This window comes from Eulemur rufifrons, chromosome 16, assembly GCF_041146395.1.
Source record: "Eulemur rufifrons isolate Redbay chromosome 16, OSU_ERuf_1, whole genome shotgun sequence".
Lineage (NCBI taxonomy): Eukaryota > Metazoa > Chordata > Mammalia > Primates > Lemuridae > Eulemur > Eulemur rufifrons.
Window position 1 is genome coordinate 39,159,664 of NC_090998.1, and position 24,013 is coordinate 39,183,676.

At 38.7% G+C, this 24,013-nt stretch overlaps 1 protein-coding gene and 1 pseudogene across 3 annotated transcripts in view; both read right to left on the minus strand.

Moving 5' to 3' along the window:
- Positions 1–24,013, minus strand: part of LIMA1 (LIM domain and actin binding 1) — an 83,833-nt gene that overhangs the window by 17,569 nt on the left and 42,251 nt on the right. For all 3 annotated transcript variants that reach the window (XM_069489770.1, XM_069489772.1, XM_069489771.1), the window contains 4 exons: positions 14,641–15,105; positions 6,257–6,341; positions 4,282–4,430; positions 1,590–1,697 (listed from right to left, as the gene is read on the minus strand). In XM_069489770.1, the coding sequence (XP_069345871.1) occupies positions 1,590–1,697; positions 4,282–4,430; positions 6,257–6,341; positions 14,641–15,105 (807 nt within the window). The remainder of the gene's footprint in view (positions 1–1,589; positions 1,698–4,281; positions 4,431–6,256; positions 6,342–14,640; positions 15,106–24,013) is intronic.
- On the minus strand, positions 4,837–5,889 carry LOC138396716 (large ribosomal subunit protein uL30-like; annotated as a pseudogene).

Here is a 24,013-nt window from a genome sequence, read left to right on the forward strand (position 1 = left end):
GCCACTGTGCTCAGCCTACTCAGTTATTCTTAAGAAATAATCACCCCTTTAAAACATGGAAAAACCAGATAGTTTAACAAGAGAACTCATTTGATACATGACATGTGATCCATGAACTAATGCTTGAGCCCACTGTTGCAAGGATGTATGCAATTTATTTGAGATTATATGACTATGTAACACATGACTATCAAATATTTTGTCTTATTATTTCAACATACATTTGTAATATGTTTTTATAAAATGAAGTGATTTAACTTTTCTATTTTTCTTTGGTTCTAGTCTATGAATCAAATTTTGTAGCCATCAGATACCATTTTTCTGTGTGCCTACTTTGATCCATTTGTGCAGTATCTCTCATGAGTTCCTGTTAGTGTTCTGTCAATACATCACACTACTTTGTAAAGTCTGCTGTAGTCAAATAAGTTTGCAACCATTGCTCTTTACCCATTTTAATGATCTCCTCACCTTTTGGAAGCCTGGCATCAAGGGTATCAATATGTGTAACAGAAACAGTGGCTTTTCTCCTAAGATTAATCACTTTAATAGATTTGAAAGCCCTTTCTCTTCACCTGCCTTACCATTTGATTAATACATCAACCGAAAGATTAAAAAGATTGGGTAATGGATTGGCATAGAACATGATAAATTTGCTTGACATAAATATCCAACTAAGCTGTTCATATAAGGATTAATGCACAAAACACAAATATGATTTGCTTAAAATCTTTCAGTGGCTTTCCCTTGCTGCATGACTACATCTAAACCTTTAAGGGTGGCATATAAAGCTTTTCCAGACCCTGGCCCTCTCCCTCCACCTGTCTCTCACCACTGCCCATATGTACCACATGCTCCATATAATAGCCAACAAATCTGTAATACCTAAGTAAGCTACCAGTTTAGTTTCCAAACCTCTCTTGTATCCATCTGGATTGCCCTTTTCCTTACTCAATCTCCCCCTTATTCTTGGCCTATTTCCACACATTCTTCAAGACTCAGCTCAGACATCACCTTCATGAGAAAGTCAGGTTAAATGTCCTTAGATTGAGCTTCCGTGGCCCTGTATACCCCTCTCACAGGACCTATCACACTGTTTTATGATAGCTAACTTATTATTCATCTCTCCTCTACTCTGTTTCCTTGCACATAAAGACCACATGGAATGGTTTGTCTGTAGTTTTTAAGCTTAGTATTCCCTATGCTTACCATAGTGCCTATCTTTCAAATACTTTAAGTGAAAGAATGAGATTTTCTTGCATAAAATGTACTAAATATGTACTTAAGAATATATAAGTACTTTGAAGATAATATCTCTAATCAAATAGGTTTTTAAAAATCACTTCAGCTCCACACCCTTTAAGTATCTGCTGAGCAAAAGACTTTTCCAATGAAGGCACATTATTTGGTCAGCTATAAGTTGCAGAACTCCCCAGCCAAAATTATGTGACCTGCAAAAATGACAATCTGTCCTGGCAGCTGTTACCAAATTCCCAGACACCCTACAGCCTAGAGTTAGAGCTTCTAATTTTAAGCATCTAATTTAGAACACATGCCTCCTTGGCAACTGGTCATCAGACTTTTCAACCTACCTTTTCTCCTTCCTGATGAGAGATGCAGACCTCAGGACCTGGGGGCACATTCTCCTTTTGCTCCAATTTATGAATTTTGACTTCACCACCACTGGCTTTCAACTCATTCTACAAAATAAAAATAATCTGTGAATTTTTAAAAAAAAATTCTCATCATTCCATTCTCTTCATAGCACATCTATTAAATAAACTTGGAATGTTAAAAAAAAAATTCTTCTAAGAGGCCTCAGGTCAAATCAACCCCCTAACTCTCACAAGAAAAACCCATTGGCTAGTGAAATGACAAAAGCAGCTTTGTGGACACATATCTCAGAGTTAAATATTTTTATACTAGTCTAAAACTGGATGCTCATTAGAATACAGACACACACAGACACACACACGTGTGCACGCGCACAGATCACCGCCCCCACATACAATGTTCTTGTGATTCACTCTTCTAGCAGCAGAGCTTGTGGGAGTGCAAAGCTTGTGAGTTTTATCAGAAAAGACCATTCTGGAGCAGGGGAAAGGAGATGCCAAGTGCCAAGAATTAAGAAAATATACTAACCATATATATATAAATGCCCGCCCGGCCTGGAAAGAGAGACAGGGATGATGGATACATATAAAAACTGAATTTATATTTAACGATACCATAAAACAACCTTTTTCGTGGGACTTTCAAAAACATGTCTTTCACATAAAATTCATATATTGTACTAAAGACATACCTTATTCTACTTTCCATAACAGAGCCTCAACATAAAAAAGCATGCATTAATATTGTCATGAGGAATAAGTGTAATCACATTCTTTTCCTTGCAAAGAACACTTGGGGCAGAATATTAAAATGGACTCATCTACTAAAATCAACATAGAAGTAGATGAATACGGACATTTTCTACCTTTAGCCTGCTTGTAATTCAGTAATCGAGTACCTTTCAGTTTTCTGTGATTCTTTAGGCATGGAGGAAACAAGTAAGTTATGGCCACAGGGCCAATGAAGGGAGCGTGGCTGACTCACTCAGGTATGGCATTTCAGGTTAAGGCACACAGCTCCGGAGGTGAATCTATGAGTAGGAGCTGGCAGGCAGCACTGCAGAACACATTACACCCAAACAACTTGTTTCTGACCCCATCTCCAAAACCACTGTGCCAAAAGTATGTGCCTTGTTACGACCATATTCTGTAAGGGGCCTGGGAAATTCTTTTGGGATGAGATAAAAAGTACTTTTTACAAGAATTCCTGAAGACTTTTCAACTCTTATAATCTCCAGAGCAGGCGAACTGTAATGCAGAAACTCTGTTAGGAGTTTTAAAAAAGTCACTGAACAGGTTTTCCCACTTAGGGAGTCACCTGGTCAGAATGTTTACAGCAGGAAGGGACCGAGAAGCAGCAAAATCCTGTAACAAGAGGAAATTAAGCTTCACAGATCATCTATCTCCTGACCTGCCTTCTAACTGAAGTCTAAATATGCTCATTTTCACACAGTGAATAACGAGCCTGTGATGTTCCACTTTGCTATTGATTTACACAAATCATCTCTTCTTAAAACTACAGTAAAAAATCAAGATGAAATTATTCATTGATGAGTCCACCAATACTGTTGGAGAATTAGGTAGGGGAAAAGATTTAACTCCTGGAATACATGTTATGATTTCTAATATTTACCAGTTTCAGTCTGCCTAGGAACAAGTAAAATTCTTCTAACTTTGTTAAAAAAAAATTAGAATATCAAGCAATTAATGGTTTGTAATTTGAACTCTTGAACAAATGTTTGAAAGGTACATGTGTGTATATGTGTACATATGAATAAATGGTCTTTAAAAGGTAATTTCAGTTAAGCAGTTCCATAGTATCAGCTTGTCAGTTAAGCACAGGACGATGTAAAATGAAAAGACCCTTTTTTCTATTTACAGTATCAAATTTTCACGCTTACTGAGCATGTCATCTTCTTGTCATTTCTCCCCCTTTTTCTTATCCACTATTCTACCTCTTTAGGAAATCATTTCATCATAGGATTAAAGATTAAATAGACCATATATTATATGATTCCTTTGTATGAAATGTCTGGAATAGGCAGATACATAAAGACAGAAAGCAGATTAGTGGTTTCCAGGGTATGACAGGAGGGGGCACTGGAGCTCGCAATGGGGCTTCTTTTCAGGGTGATTGAAAGGTTCTGGAATTAGACAGTGGCAATGGTTGTATAACCTTGTGAATACACTAAAAATCACAGAATTGTATACTCTAAAATGGTGATTTCCATTATGTGAATTATATCTCAATAAAAAATAGCAAAAAACATCCCACAATAACATTGAATGCATCTGCTATTTCTCACCAATATTCTTCCTTCTTCTCTCAAAAACCAAAATAAAATAAGTGTTTCTGTTAAAACTAATAAAATACTACTTCTTTAACAACAACAAAAGATTAAGTAGAAGAGCTAGGAAAACTCTCAATGACACGATTGGCTGAGAAAAAAAAAATAAGTGGGGTGGGAATGAGGACTAGGAAAGCAAAGTCAGGCTTAGACCATGGTAAGAATTACAAATGAAGTGAGGGTAGTATTTATGTGAAAAGAGAACGGTTAGGGAACCAGGGAAAGAGCCAGGGCTCAGACATAAGGGTCTGGGTGACATTTCCTAGTCCCAGTACTCAATGACCATTTGCTAGATGAGTGAGTGAATGATGCAGAACACATACTGTGTAGTTGGTTGAACTGCTTTGTTTGGACACAGCTGCCTGATACTTGGCCATCCGATCCTTTATGGAGGTTTCTGAGAGGCGTGGGAGTTCTAGATTTCGCCTACTCTCATTTTTTTCCGAGTTGAATGAAGAAGATGACAATTGTCCTGGAAGCACAAATAACATGTTTTATTAGAAGATAAAACCTGATTCAAATGATTTCAAGATTCTAAATTTTGGGCTATTGTAATGTAATGGCCAATTTCTTCTATTACAAGTACAAAGAAGGGAATTAGGAATATTATTGTCATTTATAAAGTAATATTCACTCACTTTCCTAACATTAAAAGGAGAACTCTTACCATAATTGAGCACTGCATATTTTAGAACTCGATGCTGTTTTAATTTGCATTTCTTTGATTACGAGGAGGCTGATCATTTTCCTGTGTTTACTAATGTTTTCTTTTGTGAAATGCCTACATATGCCCCCTCATAATTCCATACTCTCAAGGTGTTAATGTTACCACTGGTAATATATGATAACCAATTTTTTTTTTTTCAATTTTAAAGCAGTCACTGTTTATTAACTGAGAAGATTACAAAAATAATCATGGTAGACACTATAGCTCATCCTTTAAAAAAAAAGAAAATAGAGACTAGGCCTCTCTGTCTCCCAGGCTGGACTGGAGTGCAGTGGCCCGATCACAGTCACTGTAACTTCTAATTCCTGGGCTCAAGGAGATCCTCCCGCCTCAGCCTCCAAAGTAGCTGGGACCACAGGCACACACCACCATGCCTTGCTAATTTTTAAATTTTTTGTAGAGATGGGGTCTTGCTGTTTTGCCCAGGCTGGTCTCAAACTCCTGAGCTAAAGTGATCCTCCCACCTTGGCCTCCACAAAGTGCTGGGATTACAGTTGTGAGCCACTGTGCCTGGCCAGTTCATCCCTCTAATAAGCCTGTTGATCTGGTCTTCTCTGTTGCCAGCATCTCCACCCTCTACAAAATGGTGGTCTTTTTCTTCATTCCACCTTGAGGAGAAGATAATTTGAAGGACCACAGGAAGTTACTTGTTTTTGAAGCATTTTCTAACAGTACAGATCTCATGAATCAGATCCTTCATGCAGAGGATACCATATTTATGAAGAGATCAGGCATTCAAAGTGTTACCTGTCAAGACAATTTACTTCTTATCGATTTTGCCAAAACCATGTTTACCTACATGCAATATATGGTTCTACAATCCTCAGCACATTAACTGAAGCCTTGTTGAGCTTAACAAAGCTTCTATTGAAGCTTTGGTGAAGGAGAAGCTGCAACACCTTTCGGACCTTTGGACTCACACCACTGATATCTCTGATTCTGATGACAAATGCCAATTTGCATTCTGCAGGTACACAGAAGTTGCCAGCTTTTCTTGCCATCCTAGCCATTCGAACCACAGTTCTGTACATCTGCTTGGATTCCTTGCGCCAGCACTTAGTGTTTTCATAGATAAGCTTCTTCCTTGCCTTTTGAAGCATCTTTTGGGCAAACTTCTTTCTCAGGCACTAGACCTTCAGCTCTGCAAAATTCCTTCACTTTTTCTTAAGGGTTCTGGCACAGCAGGAACCTTTGTTTTCTTCTCTTTGACACGCTCATGGTTCCAGCCAGAAAAGAACAGGATAACCAATCTTGATAGGGCACACAGTCCATCTGTTGAAGCCCTCAAACCCCAGGTGACCATGGAGCCAAAACTGACTGTAACACTTCATTTGTAAGCCCTCAAAGGTACCCTTAGGTTACCACAGGTTACCATTGACAAGGATAGTTTAAAAATACAAGAAATGCCATTTATTGAGAGCAACAAGATTTGAGAATGACTTGTATAACAGACAGACTTCCTTTTAATTTGTGTCAACCTTCCTTTAAACGCATGGGCTTTGAGTCCAAAAGGAATTGCTACTAATGAGTACTTCCTAGAGGACTTCACTCACATGGAACTCCCTGCTTACCTGGCCCTATTTCCAAGTCATCCAGAGAATAGCTGTTTTCAGAGATCCTCCTTCCACCAGCACTTCGGCTTTGGGCCCGAAGAATCTGTTTGAAAAACAAACCCAACAATAAGCTTTGCAGAAAGGATGGTTAATCTTGATGCAATGTTCAAAAAGGAAGCTTGCAAATCTCCTTTATAAATAAAATCCAGAAGAGATTAGATTTATATTGGTTTTTATATTCTATAGATTTTTAAAAGGTATTATAAATATCAAGCACTACATATTCACAGGTGCCCAGGGGAAAATAAGTAACTCTATATAGGTAATGCTCTCTGCTAATGATCACTGCCTAACCAGCAAGCTTTGTAATAGAAACAGTCCTTGGAGGGGAATCCTCACATCCCAGATGATAATGACATGTCCTCCAAACTGCCAAGCCCTGATGGCAGTATCTGCTGTTTCCTTTCTCCTTCCACTTTATCCCTGCTGCTACTGCCTTAGTTCAGGTTTTCATCATCTTTTCCCTGGACTATCGCATTACACCTTTTTAACTAGTTCTTCTTCTTCCAATCCAGTCTCTATGATGCTGCTATTATCTCAAATAACACAAAGTAATTATTCCAAAATATAAATCTATTAATATTTTACTCCTCTGTTCAAAATTCTTTCAGAATTCCCAGCCAGTCCTTAAATTAAATCCAAAGCGCTTAGTATATCACAGAAGTTCTGTTCTAGATCTGGTTCCTACCTACTCAGCTTCCTCTCTAGGTATTCTCTCCCTCATCCTTTACCCTCTAGGAAAAGCAAATTGCAGTGAGGTCCTTGATACTGTAAATGAGGTTCCTTCCACCCAGATTACCTTTTGTCTTTCTGTTGTCTAGCAAACGCCTGTTCCTTTAAGACTAACTGAGTGTATGCAATATGAGGTCTGACCTACCTCACCTACATAAATTTAGGTAATCTTTTCTCTGTTCCCAAGGCATCTGGTCACACTTCTGTTACAATGTTTATCAAACTGTTACGAGACTGTCCTTCTACTGGACTGTAAACTCACTGAGGGACTATAGTGACCATGCCTTTTTACCCATATATTTCCAGGACTTAAAAAAACTAGATGGTACAGATTTTTTGAATATGGTATTTTGTGATTCCTGTAAATCATTACATTTGTATTGCTCATATCTAGGGTAGATCTCCAATTAAAGTTATAAATTATAATTTTTAAGACTGGAAAAGTAACTCAACAGAAAGCTATTTAGTGTCAACAAATATTCCCAGACATAGTACACAGGGCGTATGTCATGTTTATTTAGCTTGTAATGAAAGCCTTCGACCAGATTCTATCATTCAAATCTCAATTTATTTCCAGGCAACCTAAAATTATAAAGATATCTGAAATCCAGTATGACAGGAGATCAGAATAAAACACTTAGCACCCAACATTAGTAAATAGTTATTAAACCTTTAAGTTCAATGGTTTAATCAACTTAACAATAAAGTTTAAGAAAGTAAATTATCACTATTACAAGTTTTTTTTTACACCCCCCTGCCCCCGCAGATAGAAAACATGTCACTTCAGAAATCAGAACCAAGGATTGGTTTGTTTGTACCACACCAAGAAGAATAGTTTCTTACAAATTCAGTATACATTTACTATAATTTATCTTCAGTCAGCTTTGCTATTTACACTAGTGAGTCTATTTTTAATAAAAACTAAAATAATCTGTAGCAACTCTAACCTTGCCACATCACACTCAGGCCAGTGGCACTAACATCAACTGCATCCCTATGACTCCCACTACTCCACACACTCTTGCTCTGGGAGCACCCCCCCATCTGAAAATAAAGACCTTGGGCCAAGGAGGAAAGATAGGTGTGGCAGGATACCCTGCATCTACATTTTTTCTTTTGTTTTCAAACAATTTTCATTTGCTGATCATTAGAATAAAGAAAATTCCACAGATTTATCCCAAATGCTGCTGTACTATAAGATAACCACTACAAAAATTAGAATTCTCAGGACTCAAAAAGGGAGAAAGCCTGGAGATATACTTTTTTTTTTTTTAACCAAAAGGAAATGCATTCTGCATTCTTAATACAGGTATTTACATTCTGTCAAAGGTAAAGTAGAAGTACAATTCCACACATATGTGTAACACGTTGCAACCTGCAGAGAGCTCAGTTCTGTCTGTTTAGTTCTAGGTACATATCCCTTTGCAGTCCTGTGTGAAGTCCCTGCACTGGTGTTATTGGAAGCACGGACATTTAGAACCAGAACACACATCCTGCCAGGGCAGAGGCTTTCTTTGCTTTTAGATGCATAAAATTTCCCATCTTTCGTAGCTTTTTATTTAAATCCCTGGGTTAAACAAAATAAAGGCCTGTTTTTTTTTTTAAAGCCTTTTGATCCACAGAGGTATCCATACTCTGAATTATTTTCTTTCAAGTACTAAAAAAGTGAATGTGCAAAGCTATTTGGTCTTAGAGAGAACTGTCTGAAATTCCGTTATACTTGAGGAGCTCTGAGATAAAACAGCTTTTAATGAGATCCCAGGTGAAGCACTGAGCATTACTTTCAATGCCTTTCACTTCCAGACCACTCAACCATTAAGAACAACAAGATCTCAAAGGTATTAAGATGAATTTTATGATTCACATTTCACGAGTGGTAATCTGCAGTACAGGAAGAAGGAGGGGTTTCCTCCAGTTTTTCTCAAGGAAGTAAAGGAGCACAAAACACAAACACACAACAGGAGTTCTGATAACCAAAATACTCTTCTGTGATAGACTTTTTATAACATTTCAGTGCTTTTTACCCAGACACTTGAGGGAGCCTTAATCATTATAATGTCAAGGAAAGAGAAAAAGACAAGACACTCTAAGATTTTCTGGAATTTCCTAAGGCTTGGCCTCGCCCCACCGCACAAGCCCTCCTTCCTGTCAGCTGACTGTAACTTTCATTAGTGTGATGCCTCTTAAATATTTTCTGTAATCCATAAATCAAACGCACCAAGTACCAATAAGAAGATAAGAGTTTGGGGCTTTTGGTCTGTAGTCTGCACAATTTCTTTTTTCTGTAATTTTTTAAAAGAAATAAAGTTAGTTACGTTCTAAATAAGTAACAAAGCAGGATTTCCTGTCTCCTCTACCCCTATTTTCAGGAAAAATACTCTTAAAAGCTGATTCTCAACCCTTCAATTTACTGAGAATCTCCTACCTTACTCAGCTATTTCCTTCAACCTTTCAACTTTGACCTTCCTTTAGATTCTCATCCCTTCAAAGTGGAGAAGGGTGGCTTTTAGGGAAAAATGGAAATTTGCTGAATTATATGCATGGGGATCATGAGGTATAGATAAAACCTAGCCTTCATTTCTCAAAGTACTGAAGATAAAAATTTCCTTCTTCAGGAAGAAGGAAAAAATGGAGTTCATGTAAGTAAAACAATATACATAGAGCACTAATCTCCAGGTGGCAGGATTTCTCTACATTTTCTGTATTTCCAAGGATTCTACAAAAATTATGTGTTAGTCTTACAATTAGGAAAAAAGAAAAGGAAGGAGAGTAATATTTCATATCTATTAAATTAATATAAATAGATTAAAGTGATAAAAACCAAATACTGATGAAGCTTTGGGGAATATGTCCTTAGATTGTGCTAGAAGTGTTAGAAAATAGTACTATCTTTGACAACAAGCTGAAAATATGTAAGAATAAATAAATTATATCTTTTGATGTAAGAAGAATGTTTAATGAATTACATCTTTTTTTCCACCCCTCCTCACTCAAATTACATCTTTTTACCATGATAATATCACTTCAGTAATACACTCCAAAGAAAATAAAAACAAAACATTTCTGCCAAGATGCTTAGAGCTTTTCTATTATGCTAGAAAAGAATCTAATTATTGGAGAATGATTAAACAGTATAATGAAATATATTGCCATAAAAGGATAACTACATGAACTAGGAAGATACATAGGAAAGTGTATATGAAAAACCAAACAAAAAATAAAGAACACAAAACAATGAGCATACAGTGACCCAAACTATGTAAAAACTAGTTATGTAATGATAAAGACCAAAAAGGCTCAAGAGTCTTCTGCACAACTGATGAGTTACTCTTTTTTTCCTGGCTTACTTGGCCTTTTCTTTTCTTTTAGTGAAAATAGAAGAAAAAGCTGTGTGTGTGTTGTTCAGATGACTATTTAATTTACATGATAAGAATAAGAAAAAGTTCCAAACCTATAAGCTTCTAGAGTTTTAGCACACATTTCTTGCATTCCAATGTATTTTCTCTGTTCATTGCCATGATGCTTTTCAGTTAAACATAAAATGTGGGAAGAGGGAGAGCTAATGTCTTTGAGAATACAGTTGTTGATGTGTTTTCAATTTTTCCCAGTTTCCTTAGATTTCAAAGACATGTAGGGCCATGCCAGTTGTTTCTATCCAATAAACAGTTATGTTAATATCCATGAAGATAGTGTTATATGGTAGGAGTACTAAATTTCAGTCCTATTCTGATTTAATTAGCCACATAATATTGGGCATATCAATTAACTTCTCTGACCTCATCTGTTCTCATCTGTTAAATTGGGATTGTAATATCCTGACTGAGAGCAGTGAGCTGGATTAAGTAACCCCTTAAAGTCCCTTATGGTTCTAGGATCTACATGTCAACAATTTTCATGGGGATTTCTCACTCATTGTAACTCATTGATGAGTTAGAAAGCTAGAGGAAATGACTCTTTATTATATTCATCTGGATATATACCTATGTTGTCTAATTCAGGAGTATAATAGCTGGAAGATAGAGGTGGCTATGTTAGTATTTGAGAGGGCCAGAATGACTTCATCTGCCCCTCAAATATCACTAATGGCATTTCTTTTTTCTAGCAATAGTAATAGGTTACATTAATTCATCTACCACACATTCACTCATAGGAATCGGAACCATTACATTCAACTAAACCACCTGACCAGAATATTCTATCTGACCTGAATAAGCTATCTATTCACCAAAGATAGAGAATAAGTTATTTGAGTCATTTTATTTAATAAATACAAATTATTGACCACTGGAGGATAAAAACATGCTCACTTTGAAAGAAATTATAGGCCAGGGAGTATACAGATTCATATATGACTATTATAGGGGCATGATATAAGTGCCCAAAAAGAAGTAAAAAGAAAATTCTATAGGAAGAAGAGAAGGGTGAAGTTAATTTTATTTGGAAGAAATTGAGATAAGGTTCACAGTCTTGACAGAACTTCAGGAGTAAGATTCAAAAGGTAGCACTTGGGGGACGTGCATGAAATTGAGAGAATGAGGAGTAATCCAAGGTTTGAGTATATGATTGCCTATGAAACTAAAAAGACAGGTTGAGTTCAGACTGTAGAATACCTCAGTATTAAATATGGATTTACTATTGAGGCATCAAAAGTTCCTGATCAAGGGTAATATAATTTACAACTATGTTTAGAAAAATAAATAGCGACGGTATGGAGAAAGGATGGGAAGAAAGAAACGAGAGCTCAATGAAGGAGGTTCTGGCAACATTCTAGGTAAGATGTGGTAAGGCCAAACCGTGGAACCAGATATGGGACCAGAAAGAACAGCCCATACCTGACAGATGTCTATAGGGTGGGCTTATTTAGAGGGCTTAGTAAGTGACCGACTTGGGGAGGAGGAGGAAGGCAGGGAAGAACTGATTCCGAGACTTATAGATCAGAAGACTGGGTGAATCATGATGCTTTAAAGGACACTAGGGGTAGAGCAGGTTTTGGTTGGTAAGATAATGGATTCTTTTTTAGCCTTCTTGAATTGGAGGGCCTAAGGGGTATTCACAAAGAGATGTCTGATCTGGCAGAAATTCAGAAATATAGGGCTAAAGCTTGGGTTAAGATTTCAGGATTAAAATCTACAGTTGGGAACCACCTCTTTAGAATCAAGGAAACAAATGAGACTATACAGGGAAAGAGAAAAAGACAAAGCAGAGAGTGGGAAGAGAAATAAGTGGACAAGAACAGAATCCGTCTCAGACAAAAGGGACACAAGAGACACTAAGTGGAACGCAAGCCAGTCAACTTCACCTCCTGTAAATAACTCTGATAAAAAGATTTAGGAGGATGAGACATTAGACCATATATTTCCATTGACTATGTGCTCCTTCAACCCACTCCCCTAGTTAGTTGAGATTTAGTCTGGTTCTCTAAAATTCAATTACAGAACCAGAGTCACACAATTTGCAGCCAATGTATTCATTCGTCACACTGAAGGACTAATTTGTTAGCTCTGAGATATACATTCTTGTATAATCCTGCTCCTGAAAGGATTTCTAGTGTCCTTACCATATTTCTCAGAGCTTCCTTACAAAGATCCAAATAGGTAACTTCTTGATGAAAGACTCATGCCTGTTAAAGCTGAAATTAAGTTAACAATAACCATAACCTAGTTTCAAACTGATTAGTTATTTCTTAACCTAAAGTAGACAAAACTTTTCTTGACAGTTTGATTGAAATATTAGATAAAACTTTTTACAGTAATCTAGGCTGTTTTCAACATGGATAATGATGCTCGGATAGAAACAGCTATAAAGAACCAAGGATGGCTATGCTTTGAACTCCCTAAGCAGTCCATTAAGTAATAAATGACTAATCAGGAAATAAAAAATGGTACACACACAAAAACAACCAAACCTAAAGATGCCCAGATGAATCTTAGAACTCTTCCATCTTCCTGTACCTTTAACAATCAAGTTGCCTGGTGCCATCAGCGATCCAGTAGGATCTTTATATGGGTAATATGGAGAGCCTCTCCCACCAGGCATAAAGAGATAGGCTTGTTCTGACCCATCTCTCCCTAGACATTTACGAGAAAAAGTTTCTCACCAGATCCTTACACATAATCAGCATTTTTGTTTGCTGCAGTCCCAGTCATTTCCTACCTTAGGCCAGTTTTGACATGCACCAGCCTTTTGCACTGAATCTACATTGTGTGTGCTGGCATGACATCAGCTGTCCTGCCCCTAGCAGGGTCTGTGAGGAGGAGACTTACAATGGTGCTTTGAGTCACAACAAAGCCCCTTCCTCTCTATTTAAAGATTTCTGACATTTTTCCCTTCTATTTAAAATTTTTCTTCCTATTTAAATAAAAGAAACATTTTTTAAAACCATAAAGGGGAAAGGAGTTGGCAGAACTAGAAAACTAAAAACTGAGAGGGAAGAGTTTCAGAAAAGTTACAAAACTGCTTTGTGGTTAAATCTCTTGCCAGCTGGTTTTAAAGAAAAGATAGAACAAATCTCCAAAAATTCTTTCTGTGTCTTCAAACATGATCCCAAACACTCAAGAACTTTTCTAATTCTAACCAGAGAAGTAACTAGCACTGCTAGTTATGGGAAGGGATTGACAATGTCAAACCTAACATAACTGAGGACTACAGGATGAGTTATCTATATTTTTTTAATCTCAGAAAGAATGCTTAAAACTATTTACAGATACAGGGATTTGAGCCAAATATTTAGCTTAAAAAATCGAGCTTTCCTATCTAGATGGAATCTAGAGTAAATGATGGCTTTGCTCCCCCTCAGATCTGTTTATTTCATTATAATGACTGTTGTAACAAACCATCCCTGTGTACAAAGCCAGATATGTAGGAAAGTATGAGAAAACTGGAAAAATTTACCAGCTCTGTGGCCTCTGGATTGTGTTATAAGTCACCAGCATATGTAACTCATTTTCTAGTTAAGTAATTCCCTCTGGGGACTGGGTCTGCAATCCACATGAAGGATCAAATTTCATTAGCAGTTGTAGGAAAATGCAACCCATGCATTTGCAAGTCAAAACTCCTGAAAGATATAGCTAGCCTGGCTATCTTCATTGATTTTTCCTGGGAGAGGATTTTAGCTGATAGAAAACATTTGTTGGAAGGCACAGATGAGGAAGTTGAGAAGAAGAGAAGGGATTCAGCTAGCAAAGAGACAAGTAAGCCTCAGTCTTAATGTTAAACTCTGGCCTTAACACTCAGTCTGCAGCTGTGTCCAAGCAGAGAGATTCAGCAAGTAATTCCAGCCCCCAAAGCTCCAAATGACAAAAGGCACAGGAAGACAAATTAAAAGGGCAAGTGTACAAAAACACACAATCCAATCAGTATCAAATTTTCTTCATTTCTAGATATTAACTTGAATCTCAGTGTGAGCTCGATTTAATAGGAAATTGAGTTGCAGACTTGCAATTCTTAGCATCTATGTAAATAATTCATTTGAGACTTATTAACTCATCTAACTCAATCAAAAAACAAACTGACCACACATTTGTCTCTACTCACAACGTCTAGATTAGAAAAATAGCTTTGTTTAGAACTTGGATTGGCTTTCTCAAGTTTTAAACCCTCCCAAGTCTTACCTTGGTTTGAGTCGGTTCACCTTTCTCAAACATCATCTTTAGCCTGTTCAGTGGAACATTATATTTCTCTATTTTGCCTGAAGCTTCTGTGTTTTCACTGATTTCAGACTTTTCTACTTCATGCCTGGATTCTCCCAGACAATTTTCCATTTTTTTGCTTTCTGTTGAGTGGTCTTTAAGATCCTCACTGTTCTTGATGCGGGGATACCGATACTGAATGTGGGCTTCAGGAGATGACCCGAATTTAGGTCTGGGGTGAATCTGCTCCTCTTGATCAGCTTCGGCTCCAGAAGCAGTGTTGCTTGTCACTTGAGCAGGAGGATGGTCGACTCTGTGCTTGATCTCAGTGCTGCTGTTTCGAAGAGAGTCGGTGTGAGACTCCGTTCCCAGCCCGGGGTTCTCCCACTTCTTCTTTAACACAGTCAGGGTCCCCCTTCTAAAGTGCTGGGGAAGATTCTCAGTGTTCTAGAAGAACAAGAAGTAAGTGCCAGTTATAACTTGCCTGCTGAAACGTTCAAACATGTTGCTCTTTGTAAAATGAAAGTTAAAACTCCAGGCTGCTCCTGGTCCACTGCTGTTTCAGACAGCTGTGAACAGTTACAGCCCTGCCACATGGAGAAAGCATCCACCCCAGGAGAGGGAGAGGGGAAAAGAGAAAAAGTCAGGAGCTGAAGCAGGAAGTGATAAAACAGGATAGCCTTATAAGGACAAAATGAGAAGAAAGGCGAGTCCAGCTCTAATGATAGTTGCATGGGAGACAAGAGATTTTTATCCAAAGATTAATGGTGAAAACAAGAAAGAAAAAGCAAAATACCAGGCACTTTAAACTCTGTAACTGTGCATTAACAAAAGTTCATCATTACCTGCTTTTTTTTTTTTAAATAAAACAAAGATGCAGCAAAGCTGAAACTATACAAAACCAATAATTATGGGTAGGAACATCAAAAATTGAAACTATTTGTAGAAACCTAAAGAAGTCACCAGACTTTTCCAAGTATTTGCATAAATATTTAGTTATATCTGACATAATTTACATGCATATGAATAGGCAAATTTTATTTTTACCTAAGAATCCTTTTTTTCCTGCTCTACATGTTTACCCATGTATAAAGTCTTAGTTATCAGAAAATTCACCATTTTACAGATCCTTTGGTTGAAAAATATGCAGGCTTCAAATGAAAACACCACCACCGCTCACTTTCATGATCAAAGGGCACACATTTACACGTCTAAGAGACCCACTTTTACCTGGGTCCAAAATGGAATTAATTTATACATAAGACAGATTGAAAACAACCTGGAAATTGCCTATAGAGGAAATTTGCTTGCTGAAGTACAATTAAATGCTCATACTTTGACAGTACTGTACTCCTAAATAAACTGAACAGCACCACCTTCCCAACAAACTGCAAACTCCAATACCTTCTTATTCTCCATTCCTGTAGTCTGTGACTCACCGGTCTTTCAACTAAGAAAGAAAAAACAAACAACCTAGGACTGAAAGACTTCGGGGAATTAAACAGGATTAGCAGCTATATTGGGAATTAAGTCTCTCACCCTGTTACTCTTCTGAATACACTATGAGAGCCGCTTCATCAAGTAGCAACAAGGCTTGAAAAAAAAGTGATAGAAGAACAACTGCTTGATTCTAGTGTTTAAATCTTAGCTTTACAAGATGATTCACTGGGGGAAGCCTGTATTGTTCAGAGATATAAGAAGCATAAAAAGTTTTCTTGCTGGAAAAGAGAGAATTAAAAATCAGTTCCAGAAGCGGGTGCTACCTTAACCGCCAGCAGCATTCTTGGCTCTGCATATCTCGTGCCACACAATGGATGAGTCACCTAGGCCTCCAACTTCACCTGCCCTACCTTGTCCACACAGGAGCCCTGAGAAGCAAAGTGGCATTGTACCTTGGGAACTGGACACTACTTTTCTCAGATACATATCAGGTGATCAAAGTACACTTACTGACACGGAAAGATGCTCAGAAGATACTTTGAGTGGAAAAAGCAAATTATAAGACAGCATGATCCCATTTTATAATATGTGTGTATATTTGTAAATATAAGCGGAGAAAAGTAGTCTAGAAGAAAAGACATCAGGGCCGGGCGTGGTGGCTCACGCCTGTAATCCTAGCACTCTGGGAGGCCGAGGCGGGAGGATCACTGGAGGTCAGGAGTTCGAGACCAGCCTGAGCAAGAGCGAGACCCCCATCTCTACTAAAAATAGAAAAACATGATTTGGACAGCTAAAAACATATATAGAGAGAAAAAAATTAGCCGGGCATGGTGGCACATGCCTGTAGTCCCAGCTACTAGGGAGGATGAGGCAGAAGGATCGCTTGAGCTCAGGAGTTTGAGGTTGCTGTGAGCTAGGCTGATGCCATGGCACTCTAGCCCTGGCAACAGAGCAAGACTCTGTCTCAAAAAAAAAAAAAAAAGAAAAGACAAGACATCAGGATGTTAACAGGTTATCTCTGGACAATGGATTATGGGTACCTGTATTTTCTTTTTACAATAAATACGTGTTCATTGTATAATAAAAATGAATGCAAAAGTAAAGTTATACATCATCTTCATATTACAAAAAATTTCTATAGAACATTATATAATTTTGATGTTACTGTAAGCCTGAAAATTGTCATTTCTACTTTCCTTGTAATGACCAGAAAGAGAGAGATTTGTGTGGGGGTACCTGAGGTGTTCCAAACAAGTACCGGGCGGAGGATATATCACTTAGGGGGCATTTTCAGGAGGAGTAAGTATGCTCTTTTATTAAAAGGAGCTCTCTTAAGGATAACGTAGGGATTGCTGGGGAGGGGGGAGGCAAGAAGGGGCAGGGCAGTGTGGTCTGATAGCACTAAAGGCCCCACCCCCTTAAATCACTCCCAGGAGCACTGCCCAGATCACAGCAGTTTTCCAAATCTTTAGGACCTAAGGCAATCAAAGATGGGAAAAAAAGAGAAGAAACAAAAACAATAGCTAAAAGCATTTTGGGCAACACAATCAAGAGTATTAGACTGATAAAACCTGGGTTATTATTGGATAATAGGTTACAGATCACTTATATTTTCTTCTCTTTATCTCTATTCTTTGTTGTTTTTTTGTTTTGTTTTGTTTTTTGAGATAGGGTCTCACTCTGCCACCCCAGCTAGAGTGCAGTGGCATAATCATAGCCCACTGCAATCTCAAACTCCTGGGCTCAAGAGATCTTCCTGCCTCAGCTTCCCAAGTAGCTGGGACTACAGGCACGTGCTACCACACCTGGCTAATTTTTTCTATTTTTAGAAGAGATGGGGTCTCACTGTTGCTCAGGCTGGTCTCGAACTCCTGAGCTCAAGCGATCCTCCCTGCCTCGGCCTCCCAGAGTGCTAAGATTATAGGTATGAGCCACCATGCTCGGCCCCTTCTGCTTTTAAAATGAAGATATCCTTGCCAAGATTTCAACATTATAGCTCATTTGACTCAGCCTCTTCATTTTAGAGGTGGAGTGGCTGAGACTCAAAGAAGGGAAAGGACTTATCCAAGGACATACATTTCAGAGTCACATTCCCAATTTCCAGTCAAATGATCCTGCAGGAAGGACACTGTGTTGGGTCTCCTGGGTATGATCTGGATTCAGCCAGCCAATTATGGTCCCCAGGCAAGAGCTGCCAAGATTCTCAGCTTGCTGGGCAGAATGAACAGTGTGCTGGATGTCACTTTGAGAAAGGAGGCTGTGGTAGTGTAGCAACAAACCTGGCCCTTTAACCTCACTGCCTTATTCTAGGAAGATACTTAGGAAAAAGTTAAAACCTTGATACAAATGATATCAATAAGAATTTCACTTTATTCCGTGCTCCCCATTCCCATCTTGGAACAGTAGAGACTATAGAGAGAGTAGAAAAAATAGTAAGAGACTATAACCCAAGCAGGATTTGGGAGATGACTGGCACAGTGGTTGATTATGGTTGATCACCATTGTGAAGTGTGACTGGAGGAGTAGGGGGCCACCCATTTAATAATAATTTTCACCACTTACTGGGTGCCTATTTTGTTGAATGTTACACTACATGTTTTAATATAGTCTCATTTATTTTTCATAATAGCCCTGTAGAGTAGTTTCCAGAAATTAAGAAACTTGCCCAAGGTCACTTGGCTGGATGGAGCTGGATTATACAAATATTTAATAATACATGTTCATTGTAGAGAAAACAGAAAAAAGGCTGGTTGAGTTTGAGACCAGCCTGAGAAAGAGCGATACCCCATCTCTACAAAAAATAGAAAAATTAGCTAGGCTTGGTGGTGTGCACCTGTAGTCCCAGCTACTCGGGACGCTGAGGCAGGAGGATCTCTTGAGCACAGAAGTTTGAGGTTGCAGTGAGCTATGATGACGCCACTGCACTCTAGCTGGGCAACAGAGGAAGACTCTGTCTAAAAAAAAAAAAAAAAAAAAAAAGCAGAAGGCTGTTTGGTAGGATACAGCGGTGGAGTTGCAAACATGGACTACCTGGAGGTAGAGCCTCTAAGGAAGGGAAGAAATTCCTAGGCTGCCAGCTACTCAGAAAAGTGGTAACTGGTATTATGGAACTGAGTGCCCACATGGCACAGATTCAAGAAGTAGCATATTCTATGCTTGAAAAGAACCTGAAAATATATCTGATGGTGGTTATTAATGGTCTGTGTTCCTGTGTCCTTAGGTGTAAGTAGAAAATGGAGAGAAAAGGAGTAAATTTCTGGGCATCCGGGCTATCATAGAACCTGATCTAATACTTGCTAAAGGAACAAATTTACCCACTGGTTTCCATGGAAAAATGTTTTTTTGCTTTTTTTTTTAAGAGATAAGGTCTCGCTCTGCCTCCCAAGCTGAAGTGCACTAGTGCAATCATAGTTCACTGCAGCCCCAAACTTCTGGGCTCAAGTGATCCTCCTACCTCAGCCTCCCAGGTCAGGTGTGAGCTACCATGCCCAACTCTAATGCAGGTATTCTTTAACCTGGTCAGTTATTTCATAAATCTATGTGAAAATTTTCCCGTTCTGCAGCAGGAGACAATGTAAACTTTTATAAGTCTAGTGGATCTTAAAAGCAACCCTCTGTCATTAGCAGAAAAACTGGTGAAATGTGAATAAAGCCTGCATGTAGTTAACAGCGTTGGACCAATGCTAATTTCTCAGTTTTGAGAAATGTACCATAGTTAAATAAGATGTTAACATTAGGAGAAGCTATTTTAGTAACTCTAAATCCAAAATTATTTCAAAATAAAAAGTTTGTTACAAAAACATTGACCCCTCCCCCAACTTATGTCTCCCTCTCACTATTGCTATTTCCGGTATTTCACAGTTAAGGGTCCTGAAAGCACAGGCTATAGCTGCCATTTCCACTTTATCATCTTCCGTTCACTCTTTAATTCTACTATCAAAACACCTCTGGGCCGGGCGCGGTGGCTCACGCCTGTAATCCTAGCACTCTGGGAGGCTAAGGCGGGTGGATCGCTCGAGGTCAGGAGTTCGAGACCAGCCTGAGCAAGAGTGAGACACCCACCCCCCCCCCCGCCGCCCCGTCTCTACTAAAAACAGAAAGAAATTATCGGGCCAACTAAAAATATATATAGAAAAAATTAGCTGGGCATGGTGGCACATGCCTGTAGTTCCAGTTACTTGGGAGGCTGAGGCAGGAGGATCGCTTGAGCCCAGGAGTTTGAGGTTGCTGTGAGCTAGGCTGACGCCGGGGCACTCACTCTAGCCCAGGCAATACAGCGAGACTCTGTCTCAAAAAAAAAAAAAAAAAAAAAACACCTCTGAAGTAGCTCCAACCAAAATTACCAATTCTTTTAAATTTTCATTATCTGATTTTTAATTTATTATTTTTCTCAATTACAAAAGGAATAACTTTGGAGGAAAAACTCATAATCAATATAGGAATGTATACATAATTTGAATAGACACTATGACTTTCCCTCCTTGACTCCTACCCCTCCCAACCAAGATGTCCACTGCCAACAGTTTGGTATACTCTCCCAATTTTTTTCCTATTTTTATACATTTTAATTTTTTTCCTACATCATACTGTACTTACTGTTCTTCACTTTGCTTTATTTACTTTGTGTGCTTCTGATATCTTCCATGCCCATACATACAATCTTAACCATATAGTATATTACATTGTATGCATGTACCATAATTTACCATTCTTCCACTGATGAGTATCTGCATTCTTCAAATTCTTAGATCCAACTGTTTAGATTACAATTTATATCTGTTACTTAAATTTACATTTCTTTGATTATCAGTGAGGCTAAGCATTTTTTCACATATTCATTGTTTCTTCTTCTTTAAATACCTATTCACATCCACTTAAAATGGAATGGACACTTCTGTTTTATTTGATCTAACTGCAGCATTTGACATTACTGATCACTCCCCCTTTTAAAAATTCCTTCCTTCCTTTCTGTGACGTCCCTTTTTCCTAGATTTCTTCCCATTCCTCTGGCCACTACTCAAGTTGTTGTTGTTGTTGTTTTAAACAGGCTTCTCCACCTCTACCCCTCCTTTATATGGTGGAGTCCCTCGAAGTTTTGTCTTAGGTCCTCTACTTTTTCCACTCTACATATTCCCTGTATACAATGTCATCCATCCCCTGGTTTCACCTACCAGCTGCCTGTTAATACTACAGATTATATAGATTGTAGCATCAACAGACATATAGATAGACCTATAATTCTAGCCAGGTATCTCTCCTTATGTATCAGTTCTACCTGGAAATCCTATAGGCATTTTAAACTGGTCCTTGCCCAAGGCTGAAGTCTTCCTTTTTCTCCCTTCATGCCTTTCTCTAACCTGTTTCTTTTAGTGAATGTGACAATTATCTTTTCATTGGTCAACTACACCTATTCTCTTATGCCTTCATTCTGTGCATGTGCTGCTTCCTCTGTTTAGGATACAACACCTCTGCCACTCCCTTGTCCCCCTTTGTTTAGCTAATTCCCATTGTTCCTTCAGGATTCAGCACCTGGAACATAAGAGATGATCCATAGATGTTTGTCTATAGTTGTGGTGTTGATTTCTCTCATCCCACTCTGTCTTGAACCTAGTCCAATCAGGCCTTTATCCCACCATTCCCAAACAGCATAAGGTGACCAATGACTTTCATGTTGCCAAGTCTGATGGTCAATGCTCAGCTTATCTGTATTTGACTCTGTTAACTCTCCTTCTAGAAACAGTCTCTCTTCACTTGGTTTCTGGTACCCTATTCTCTTGTTTCTACCTCTGTTTTACTGGTTGCTCCCCCTCTGTCTCCTTTCTTGGCTCCTCCTTATCTCTCTAACCTTTAGACACCAAGGTGCCCTGGTGCCCTGGAGCTCAGTCACAGGACCTCTTCTCATTCCCTAAGTTATCTCATGCATCTCTGAGCTTTCAGTGCCACTGATACTTTGATACACACTGTAGCCTGGATCTCTTCCAATTCCAGATTTTTATATAGTATCCAAGTTCCTACTTAATATTTCCACTTGGATATCTCAAGACACTTCATGTTTAACACGTCCAAAACTGAGCTTCTACCATTTCTCCCTCTCCAAACCTGCATTTACTGTAGCCTCCCCCATCTCAATTAAGGGCATTTTAATTTTACAATGCTTGGGCCAAAAACATTTTGCCATTCTTGATTCTTCTCTTTCTCTCTACCTTCAGTATAAATCCTGACCACTTCTTATTACCTATACTGCTACTACCCCAGTCCAAACCATTATTATATCTTGTGTAAATCATTACAATTGTCTTTTAATTGATCTCCATGGTTCTCCTCTACATTTTCTTCCTCCTCTTTTAAAAATCTAAGTCTTGTCACATCACTCTTTTGCACATAAACCCTCTCCAAAGGCTTCCTTGCATTCAGAGTTAAAGCCCAGGTCCTCACAATGATACTATATGGCCTTTTGCTTCCTATTCCCCAAACATACTAAGGCTGATCTTGCCTCAGGGCATTTGCACATGCAGTTCCTTCTGTCTGAATCTTTCTTCTCCCTGGCTCATGTCCTCAGATCTCTGCTCAAATGTCTCCTCATCAGAGGCCTTCCTTGATCACCCTACGCTCTATCCTTCTTACCTGTTTCATACTGTTTCACTGTACTAATCACTACCTGACACAATTTCTTTGTTGTCTGTTTCTCCTACTAGAATGTAAACTCCATGAGGGCAGAGATGTAGTCTGTATTCTTAATGCCTAAAACCATGTTTGACATGCAGTAGGTGCTCTGTGAAAACCTGCTAAATGAATGAGTGAAAGAAGGAAGAAGGGGCCGGGCGAGGTGGCTCACGCCTGTAATCCTAGCACTCTGGGAGGCCGAGGCGGGTGGATCGCTCAAGGTCAGGAGTTTGAGACCAGCCTGAGCAAGAGCAAGACCCCGTCTCTACTAAAAATAGAAAGAAATTATCTGGACAACTAAAAATATATATAGAAAAAAATTAGCCGGGCATGGTGGCGCATGCCTGTAGTCCCAGCTACTCGGGAGGCTGAGGCAGGAGGATCGCTTAAGCCCAGGAGTTTGAGGTTGGTGTGAGCTAGGCGGACACCATGGCACTCTAGCCTGGGTAACAGAGCGAGATTCTGTCTCAAAAAAAAAAAAAAAAAAAAAGAAGGAAAAAAGGAGGAAGGGAAAAAAGTAGGCAAGCAGGCAGGAGAGAGAGGAGAGAAGAAAAGAAACCAGCAATTGAGTGAAGTAATGGTAGCTTTTTCTTATAATGCACCAGAGGAAATCCATTTTCAAATTACAGGAAAGCTAAGCCAAGGACCTGGTCAGTATCACCCCTTAGAGAGAACAAATTCATAGGGGCATGTTATACACTAATTTAAATAGATTAGGTACTGAAAACTGCCAGGAGGATGTTTTTGTAATGTCAGCCAAATTAAAGAACTCTTTCCCAAATACATGAGTTTTTTTTCCTCGTAAGATTAAATCAAGTAAAAGTTCAAAAGACACGTATTATCCAGCCCAGCTAGAAGTTAGCAAGCAAGGAGAGCAAAGAATGGGTACTAGCAGAGAGCTTATTCTGTATGTTTTTGCCTTGGATGGATCCTGCAGCTAGAAAACCTGCTAACTAGGCTGGGTCAAGAAGTTTGCTTTAACCAAAGGAACCAGAGGATGAAAACAGCTGCACAGCTACTACCATTTAAATGCACAGATACAGAAATTCTGGTTGTTTGTTTGGAAGAAAGGATGACAGCCTAGGAAACCTTGTGTTCTAATTTGAGCAGAAGTACTAAGCCATTTCACTAACCTCAGGCAAAGCACTTGCCCTTTTGTCCTTCGCTCAACACAAGAAAGAAAAAGTGGTTCAAAAAGAGAACCTCAGTGAAAAAATAAGATTCCCTCTGCACCTGAGCCAAGTTCTCTTGA